This window comes from Xenopus tropicalis, chromosome 9 (genome assembly GCF_000004195.4).
Source record: "Xenopus tropicalis strain Nigerian chromosome 9, UCB_Xtro_10.0, whole genome shotgun sequence".
Lineage (NCBI taxonomy): Eukaryota > Metazoa > Chordata > Amphibia > Anura > Pipidae > Xenopus > Xenopus tropicalis.
In genome coordinates this window covers 86,271,313-86,281,613 of record NC_030685.2, presented here as the reverse complement: position 1 = coordinate 86,281,613, position 10,301 = coordinate 86,271,313, and the positions used below count along the sequence as shown (strand labels likewise).

Genomic DNA, 10,301 nt, shown 5'->3' with positions numbered 1-10,301 from the left:
ACTGTTACACTGTCTATTAGACTGTCTATTAGACTGTATGAGGCTCAGGGGTTGTTCACCTTTGCAATTGGTCTTCATTTTTTATTGTTTGTAGTTTTTTAGTTATTTAATTTTCAATTACGCAGCTCTCCAGCTGCTATTTGGTTGCTAGGGTCCAAGTTCCCTTAGCAACCAGGGAGTGGTTTGGATGAGAGGCTGGTATATGAATATGAGAGGGACTGAATAGAAAAGAAAGTTACAAAAAGTAACAATAACAATAAAACTGGAGCCTCACAGAGCAATAGGGTTTGGCTGCCGGGGTCAGTGACCCCCATTTGAAAGCTGCAAAGAGTCAGAGGAAGAAGCAAATAATTCAAAAACTGTAACAAATAATTAATGAAGACCAACTGAAAAGTTGCTTAGAATTGGCTGTTCTATAACATACTGAAGGTGGGTTCACTTTCTATGGGGTTCTGTAGCATCTGTGAAAATCTAGTGAGGGGGTTTTGCCCTTTGGGGGCTAATTGTGATCCAGGACAGATTTGCCCCCTCCCTAGAGGGTACATTATATTCTGGACTCGGTTCTGTTAGAAGAGCAGGGACCCTTTGGAGATGAAAGTGGAAGAGTGGGGAGGGAGGGAGGGCAGAGAGGGGAGGAGAAGCACAGGGAGGGGGGCAGAGTTGGGAGCAGAAATAAAAGGTACAGAGAGAGAGACAGACACAGAAGTGAGACGGCAGGAATCACAATAGCTTTAAAGAAAGAGACAGTCGGGCACAGGCAGATACAGTAGGGCAGAAGGAGAGAAAGAGACTGCCAGAGACAGGCAGAGAAGGAGAAGGGGTGGGGAGAGACAGCCAGAGTGCAAATAGACAGGCACAGGGCAAACTGACTGGGAGAGACAGCCGGACAGAGGGCACACAGGCAAGGGTAGTTTCTGTATTGGAATAGACAGGGGCAGGTATACAGGCTGTGGCTGGGGGTAATCCAGGGCAGATTGTGCGACTCACAGACTAGGGAGAGGGGCACCTGGCACCTACCTGCCCACCTACCTGCCCAATGGGGCTCAGCCGGTACCTGTTGGGGTTGCTGTTGGGGGTACTTTGCACACCTGCCCCGGCCGAGGTGCTGTTCCGCTGCCCCCCATGTTCCCCTGAGCGACTGGCCACCTGTCCCGGCAGCGCTCCCCGACCCCCCTGTGCCGAGCTGGTCCGGGCCCCTGGGTGCGGCTGCTGCCCGGTGTGTGCCCGGCTGGAGGGAGAGTCGTGCGGGGTGTATACTGCTCGCTGTGCCGGGGGGCTGCGCTGTTACCCCCACCCCGGCTCGGAGCTGCCCCTGCAGGCACTGGTACTGGGGCTGGGAACCTGCGGCAAGCGGAGAGACACGGAGTATGGGAGCAGCCAGGAGCGGGGTACCGGTAAGCACAAAGTGGGGTGCTATGGGAGGGTAACTTGTACTGGCAACTAACCCCAGGGCAGTAAGGAGATATTACAATCCTGCACATCTCACATGTCAACCCTATTATTCCCCAAGAGCTTACAATCTACAGAGCACAGGGCTGCAGCAATCCAATCACAGTTAGCTCTCTTTGGGGTTACCAGATCCATGATAAGCCAAAGGCCATGTATTAAAGGACAAGTCAAAATATATATTTTTGCCTAATAAAAAACATGATTCTAAGCAACTTTGCAATTTACATTCATTACAGATGTGCAATGGTATTTGCCTTATTTGTACATATAATTATACTTATTGTACAACGCTGCGGAATATGTTGGCGCTTTATAAATAAATGTTAATGTAATGTAATGTAATATTAATAGCACTGTTTGTCCCTTGCTGTTCCCTGGCTGTGGGATCATTATCAGGGAGCCCTATACAGACAGCGGGATAGTGATGCGCTGGGCTCAGGGCTCATTATAACAAATTCTGCCCCCCCCCCCACAGGTGGTTAATTTGGGGACTTAATGGGGACTTTGTAAACTCTAAGCAACATAAATACACGTTCTGATTTATATAACAGAGGGAGGTGGATTCAATGGGGCTTATTTGTCATTATATGTTTAACTGGTGAAAATAACCTATTATGTATTGTTGGGCCCAGTCCCTTCCCAGAGGCTATTATCCCCCCACTGCTACTATAGGCACCATCTCTCCCTACTATACCTGCTATCCCACAGCCCCAGTCCCTTCCCAGAGGCTATTATCCCCCCACTGCTACTATAGGCACCATCTCTCCCTACTATACCTGCTATCCCACAGCCCCAGTCCCTTCCCAGAGGCTATTATCCCCCACTGCTACTATAGGCACCATCTCTCCCTACTATACCTGCTATCCCACAGCCCCAGTCCCTTCCCAGAGGCTATTATCCCCCCACTGCTACTATAGGCACCATCTCTCCCTACTATACCTGCTATCCCACAGCCCCAGTCCCTTCCCAGAGGCTATTATCCCCCCACTGCTACTATAGGCACCATCTCTCCCTACTATACCTGCTATGACACAGCCCCAGTCCCTTCAGCTGGAGGGTTGTATAGTTCAGGGCTAAATAAAACTGCTGAAATGAAACACAGCGAATGCATTATTACAGTGCCGGATTTGCTGAGTTTCCCAAAGTGAATATTTCACGCTGTTTTTCTGGATGGAGGCAGATTGGGACCCCCACGTGCTCCCTGCGTGGCTGCACAAATTTATTGTGGGACGGCATCTCTGTATCAAAGGCTTCTGCTCAACAGTGACCCTGGGAAATGGAATCTATAGCAGCCACGTGAGCGTGTTTGTGAGACGGCTCATTCTGTATGTAACCCTGTATGTATAGAGTGCATCACTTGCCCCACACAGCATAGGGAGGGTCTGGTAGAACTGTCCCTAGGGAGGGGGCAGATAGGGGCAGCTGTAAAGCATTGGGAAAATACGAAACTATAAGGATCTATTTAATTGTGATCTCGTCGTGATTCAATAAAATGCGGATGTGATTCCTTGTGTACCGAGTCAGATACCTGCTGACTCCCATAGATTATGTGGGGTGAGGTGGGTCCTGTACGGGTGCTCATTACAAGAGGGTGTAAGTGCTAAACTACTGCTGGGTAGAACCCACAAAATGGCTGACTAGTGATGAACAATAGATGTAGATACAAAGATTTCAGGGGCAGCAACTTCATCGGGGTCCTGAGTCTAGGGGGCCAATTTAGATAAAATAGATAAAAGCCATGGAAGTTAGGTGCAGCTGAGGAACATGGATGGTGTATGGGTATGGATAATGCACCAAATATTGCACTGCTGCCTCTAGCTCCGCCCATGCTGGCCCCCCACTATAGACAGCTCAGTGCCCCCCCAGAATCTCTATTGTTTTACTTTGTACTTGTTCCTTTAGGGCACGGGTACATGGGGAGATTAGTCGCCCCGCGACAAACTTTCGTTGTAGCGAGCGACTAATCTCCCCGCAATGCCATCCCACTGGCTAGAAAGTAAATCGCCGGTGGGATGGCAAACACATTGCTGCGATGTCTCGCAGTCGCCCGAAGTTGCCTTGAGGGGCGACTAATCTCCCCCTGTGTACCCCTGCCCTTAAGGTCTAAAGGCGGCCATACACGCAACAATCCGCTTGAAAAGAGTGGATCTTCTCCCAATATTAGGGATGCACTGAATCACAATTTTGGGATCCGGCCGAACCCCGAATCCTTTGTGAAAGATGTAGTGTGTGGCCAAAAATATTCAACTTTTGTGTTTATTGTGATGAAAAGTCACGTGATTTTAAAGATTTGGATACGGTTTGGCCAGGCACATGGATTCCTAATGAAAAAGTCCTAATCCTGAATCGAATCCTGGATTCAACATATCCCTGCCTGCCCTGCCCACTCAAGGTGGGTGATATTGGGCTAATTTGATTGTTTGACCCTAGGGCCAAATGATCATTTTAAAATTGGGGGCAAAGGCTCCATCAGACCGAGGACTGTATCAACGAGCCAGCGCAGTCCCTGATCCGAGGGAAACTCAAACCTGTCCGATCGCAATTTGGACAATTTTAGGCCAAGGTGGGTCGGGTAGGCAGTTGGGGGTGCCCATACAGGGCCAGATAAGCTGCTGAATTGCTTTAAAGGACTCCAATCAGCTCCTGAATGGGCACCTTTAGGCACTGGTAATGCTTCTCCTCTGCCTTTTTAAGCCATCAGAACCCCCCGATACCTTTCTGCATTGCCTGTCATTTATATAAACCAATGAAAATGCACTTTTTTTGTACACCTTTATCTTCATGCACCATAAAAAATGGCTGAAAATAAATATCACTGAGACCCCTATATGGCTGCCCAGCTTGCATGGTGCGGGGAATTAGATTCCCATTGCTGAATCTCTTCTCTGTAGAATTTTGAATTGTGCGTGGTCAGAATTCCTATTTCTCTCCTTGTCCGACACGCAGGGACTAAGCGTAATTATGAGAGACAGAGAGGATGGGAGATTACAGAGACAGACTGGGCTCTGTGGCTGGGGGTATAATTGCTTGTCTGGGGCGCACACCTTTGTATGCTCGAGCAGTCTCTCCTGCTTGCAGCGAGTAAGGAGATAAAAACAGGATTTTTTTGCAACTTTTTGCAAAGCAGCCAAACCAAAGTCAGTTGTTTCTATATATATCACTGAGATTGCTGATGTATGTGTAACTACAAGAATACGCAGCGCTGTACAATCAATGTACATGTATTATAATAAATACAATTAATAAGTATAAATACACAGATCGAGCGCCATGTGGTATGAGACACAGTAGGAAGGAGGTCTCTGCCCCCTAGAGCTTACAATCTAAGTGGGTGGGTAACACAGGCACCAATTGGAGGGTAAAAGTGCACAAGGATTTGGGGTTGGCCATTAAGTGCAGGATTACGTCACTCACAGTCAGTGGAGAGCAGTGGAAAAACATATAGACTCTACACAGATAGTGCCAGGGCCATAACTATAGAGGAAGCAGACCCCATGGCTGCGGGAGGAGGGCCCGGACCTCAGGGTCTGCTGCCTCTATGGCAGTTAAACTCCCTCCTCTGCAGCCGCTTTTCTAATTGCAAATGGGGAGGGAAGACACAGGTGGGTGAAAAGATGCCAGCGGGGGCAGGAGTGGGGGGTTGTGGGGACCTGGTAGGAATCTATGAGCCCCTCAGAAGATTTTTTTGCAGGGGGGCCCGGCACACAATAGTTATGTCATTTGATAGTGGATGTTAATCATGCTGTCCAATGGATGTTGGGAATTTTGCCATTGGTGCCAATACCATTAGTAACCAAGAGAAATAAGGCTAATCAGGGTTGGACTGGGGTGTGTGAGGCCCCTCTGAGGCCACCACTAGGGCCCCCCACCACCCACCCTCTTACCCACCACCAGCCCCTTTCCCCACCCGCTGCGTGTGCAACTTATACTTACTTTTGCTGCAATCAAGGGAGGGCGGGCAGAGATTGGGTCTGGGTCAGCGGGGCCCAATGGGTTTTCTCTCCAGTCCATTCCGACCCTGAGGCTAATTGTCGCCTGCTATGAAGATTGAGCCCATTGCATTTTGCTGCTCACCATTAAAACACCCTGTTGGTCACTTTTCATTGGCTACAGAAATGTGGTTGGGGGTCCCTATAATATGGCTCCGCCCCCTACAGAGCATATGGGAAAGCAGAAAGGGGTTGTTATATTGCCCTGTTTTATCATTGTGATTGGCTAATTTATTGCTACAGGTCTGTGTAAAATAGTAGAAAAGTTGTGTAAATTTCCTTTATTTATATACATTAACTCCCTGACTACCCAGCACCTTCTGCCCAGATAGAAAGCCGGGGGGGGGGGGGAATATGTTTGGCACAATAGTGGCCACACACAAAAATATTACAGCAATGAATATAGAATTATGTTATTTTATGCCCTTTCTGCCTCCTTCCCACATCTCTGTGCCCTCTCTGCCATCTTCCCACATCCCTGTGCCCTCTCTGCCTCCTTCCCACATCTCTGTGCCCTCTCTGCCTCCTTCCCACATCTCTGTGCCCTCTCTGCCATCTTCCCACATCCCTGTGCCCTCTCTGCCTCCTTCCCACATCTCTGTGCCCTCTCTGCCTCCTTCCCACATCTCTGTGCCCTCTCTGCCTCCTTCCCACATCTCTGTGCCCTCTCTGCCTCCTTCCCACATCTCTGTGCCCTTTCTGCCTCCTTCCCACATCTCTGTGCCCTCTCTGCCTCCTTCCCACATCTCTGTGCCCTTTCTGCCTCCTTCCCACATCTCTGTGCCCTCTCTGCCATCTTCCCACATCCCTGTGCCCTCTCTGCCTCCTTCCCACATCTCTGTGCCCTCTCTGCCTCCTTCCCACATCTCTGTGCCCTCTCTGCCTCCTTCCCACATCTCTGTGCCCTTTCTGCCTCCTTCCCACATCTCTGTGCCCTCTCTGCCTCCTTCCCACATCTCTGTGCCCTTTCTGCCTCCTTCCCACATCTCTGTGCCCTCTCTGCCATCTTCCCACATCCCTGTGACCTCTCTGCCTCCTTCCCACATCTCTGTGCCCTCTCTGCCTCCTTCCCACATCTCTGTGCCCTCTCTGCCTCCTTCCCACATCTCTGTGCCCTCTCTGCCTCCTTCCCACATCTCTGTGCCCTCTCTGCCTCCTTTCTTCATCTCTGTGCTCTCTCTGCCTCCTTCCCGCATCTCTGTGCCCTCTCTGCCTCCTTCCTACATCTCTGTGCCGTCTCTGCCACCTTCCCACATCCCTGTGCCCTCTCTGCCTCCTTCCCGCATCTCTGTGCCCTCTCTGCCTCCTTCCCGCATCTCTGTGCCCTCTCTGCCTCCTTCCCGCATCTCTGTGCCCTCTCTGCCTCCTTCCCGCATCTCTGTGCCCTCTCTGCCTCCTTCCCGCATCTCTGTGCCCTCTCTGCCTCCTTCCCGCATCTCTGTGCCCTCTCTGCCTCCTTCCCCGCATCTCTGTGCCCTCTCTGCCTCCTTCCCGCATCTCTGTGCCCTCTCTGCCTCCTTCCCGCATCTCTGTGCCCTCTCTGCCTCCTTCCTGCATCTCTGTACCCTCTCTGCCTCCTTCCCGCATCTCTGTGCCCTCTCTGCCTCCTTCCCGCATCTCTGTGCCCTCTCTGCCTCCTTCCCGCATCTCTGTGCCCTCTCTGCCTCCTTTCCGCATCTCTGTGCCCTCTCTGCCTCCTTCCCGCATCTCTGTGCCCTCTCTGCCTCCTTCCCGCATCTCTGTGCCCTCTCTGCCTCCTTCCTGCATCTCTGTGCCCTCTCTGCCTCCTTCCTGCAGCTCTGTGCCCTCTCTGCCCCTTACCACATCTCTGTGCCCTCTCTGCCTCCTTCCTACATCTCTGTGCCCTCTCTGCCTCCTTCCTGCATCTCTGTGCCCTCTCTGCCTCCTTCCCGCATCTCTGTGCCCTCTCTGCCTCCTTCCCACATCTCTGTGCCCTCTCTGCCTCCTTCCCACATCTCTGTGCCCTCTCTGCCTCCTTCCCGCATCTCTGTGCTCTCTCTGCCTACTTCCCACATATCTGTGCCCTCTCTGCCTCCTTCCCACATATCTGTGCCCTCTCTGCCTCCTTCCCACATCTCTGTGCCCTCTCTGCCTCCTTCCCACATCTCTGTGCCCTCTCTGCCTCCTTCCCGCATCTCTGTGCTCTCTCTGCCTCCTTCCCGCATCTCTGTGCCCTCTCTGCCTCCTTCCTACATCTCTGTGCCCTCTCTGCCTCCTTCCCGCATCTCTGTGCCCTCTCTGCCTCCTTCCCGCATCTCTGTGCTCTCTCTGCCTCCTTCCCACATCTCTGTGCCCTCTCTGCCTCCTTCCTACATCTCTGTGCCCTCTCTGCCTCCTTCCCGCATCTCTGTGCCCTCTCTGCCTCCTTCCCGCATCTCTGTGCCCTCTCTGCCTCCTTCCTGCATCTCTGTGCCCTCTCTGCCTCCTTCCTACATCTCTGTGCCCTCTCTGCCTCCTTCCCGCATCTCTGTGCCCTCTCTGCCTCCTTCCCGCATCTCTGTGCTCTCTCTGCCTCCTTCCCACATCTCTGTGCCCTCTCTGCCTCCTATTTATTGGCTTCTTCACAGATCTTTGTGTCTTCTCTCCAGCTCCTTACTGAATTTTTGTGCTTTGTTCTCCCTTCTTAAGGTGCCATAAACGGGCAGATTTCAGCCTGTGGGATGCCTGTGTAAGGGCACCCCCAGTGAGCCTACTCAACCAATATCTGGCCTATTTTTCCATCAGATCAGTGATCACATTGGCTCGTTGATGCGGTTCTTGATCCCATGGCCCATATACCCAGCATTTAAATTTAATTATTTGGGCTTAGGTGGGCACATGGGGAGATGATCCGCTCGTTTGGCAACCTTGGTCTAAACTCTCTTTGCCCTACCACCTTCTATTCTCCTTCCCTATCTTCCGTACCTTGACAATCCTTCACTCCTTCCTCCATCTTTGTTCCCCCCTATTCCCCCTAACCATCTCCTGATTCAGCGATTAGTCACTTATTGAAAGTATCACACAGGGCTTCTACTAACTGTCTGTTCAACTGAGAAACAAGCAGCGAATGTCCAATCACTTTCTGTTCTAAACAGAACCAAAATTGCTCCTGATTGGGATTGGTTATATTGACAGTGTTTGAGCAGTCTATTGCTATCAGTAAATGGCCTGTCTATATGTTAAGATCAGTCCTGTACTGTTCTATGCTTGTTTATGGCGCTGTTACAGAATGAGGCCCCTGCGCAGCTCGCTTGTATAGAAACAATCCCTTTAACAGAACAGAGAGCAAGAAAACGCATTCCAAACAGATTTTCTCTTCCAAAGGTAAAAGGGTTATTCAGCTAATTGCGCTGAGAACTCCACAGAGCGCTTGCCAATCCCAAAATACACCCTGTTTACATAAACTAATGTCCTGCCCCGAGTTCCAGTTGTAACCATGCGCCTGGGGAGCAGTCATTTCTCCCGGACAATTAAATGTGAACCGCAGAAATCTCGGCAAAAGGTTTCAGTAATGTCCCCCGTGCCGCTGCGAGCTCCGACTAACCACAAGGAGATTACTGGTGTCAGCGTGCATTCATTTCAGACGCCACAATGTATTATTAATTGTTTTCGCACAGTTACTGGGGCTGAAGGCCGGACGGCTCCCAGCTCAGAAGAACAAAGGGCCCCCATTCTAAATTAGTAAGAGGTTTTCAGATCAAACCCCCTATGTATTAATAAAAGGTTTAGATGCTAGCATTCCTGACAGGTTGCACAGTCTGGGATTTATTAACTTCTTATGGAGCAGCCCATGTAATTAACTACCCCCTGAGATATACAGGGAGAGATGGTGCCTATAGTAGCAGTGGGGGGATAATAGCCTCTGGGAAGGGACTGGGGCCGTGGGATAGCAGGTATAGTAGGGAGAGATGGTGCCTATAGTAGCAGTGGGGGGATAATAGCCTCTGGGAAGGGACTGGGGCTGTGGGATAGCAGGTATAGTAGGGAGAGATGGTGCCTATAGTAGCAGTGGGGGGATAATAGCCTCTGGGAAGGGACTGGGGCTGTGGGATAGCAGGTATAGTAGGGAGAGATGGTGATTATAGTAGCAGTGGGGGGATAATAGCCTCTGGGAAGGGACTGGGGCTGTGGGATAGCAGGTATAGTAGGGAGAGATGGTGCCTATAGTAGCAGTGGGGGATAATAGCCTCTGGGAAGGGACTGGGGCTGTGGGATAGCAGGTATAGTAGGGAGAGATGGTGCCTATAGTAGCAGTGGGATAATAGCCTCTGGGAAGGGACTGGGGCTGTGGGATAGCAGGTATAGTAGGGAGAGATGGTGCCTATAGTAGCAGTGGGGGGATAATAGCCTCTGGGAAGGGACTGGGGCTGTGGGATAGCAGGTATAGTAGGGAGAGATGGTGCCTATAGTAGCAGTGGGGGGATAATAGCCTCTGGGAAGGGACTGGGGCTGTGGGATAGCAGGTATAGTAGGGAGAGATGGTGCCTATAGTAGCAGTGGGGGGATAATAGCCTCTGGGAAGGGACTGGGGCTGTGGGACAGCAGGTATAGTAGGGAGAGATGGGGCCTATAGTAACAGTGGGGGGATAATAGCCTCTGGGAAGGGACTGGGGCTGTGGGATAGCAGGTATAGTAGGGAGAGATGGGGCCTATAGTAGCAGTGGGGGGATAATAGCCTCTGGGAAGGGACTGGGGCTGTGGGATAGCAGGTATAGTAGGGAGAGATGGTGCCTATAGTAGCAGTGGGGGATAATAGTCTCTGGGAAGGGACTGGGGCTGTGGGATAGCAGGTATAGTAGGGAGAGATGGTGCCTATAGTAGCAGTGGGGGGATAATAGCCTCTGGGAAGGGACTGGGGCTGTG

General features: G+C 51.2%; 1 protein-coding gene across 1 annotated transcript in view; it reads left to right on the top strand.

Annotated features, from left to right (window-relative positions):
• The first annotated feature begins 711 nt into the window (after nucleotides 1-711).
• The window catches only part of igfbp2 (insulin like growth factor binding protein 2), a 29,636-nt gene continuing 20,046 nt past the window's right edge, over nucleotides 712-10,301 (top strand). The window contains 1 exon segment of the mRNA NM_001100237.1: nucleotides 712-1,394. Coding sequence (NP_001093707.1) covers nucleotides 1,037-1,394 — 358 coding nt within the window. The 5' untranslated portion in view covers nucleotides 712-1,036.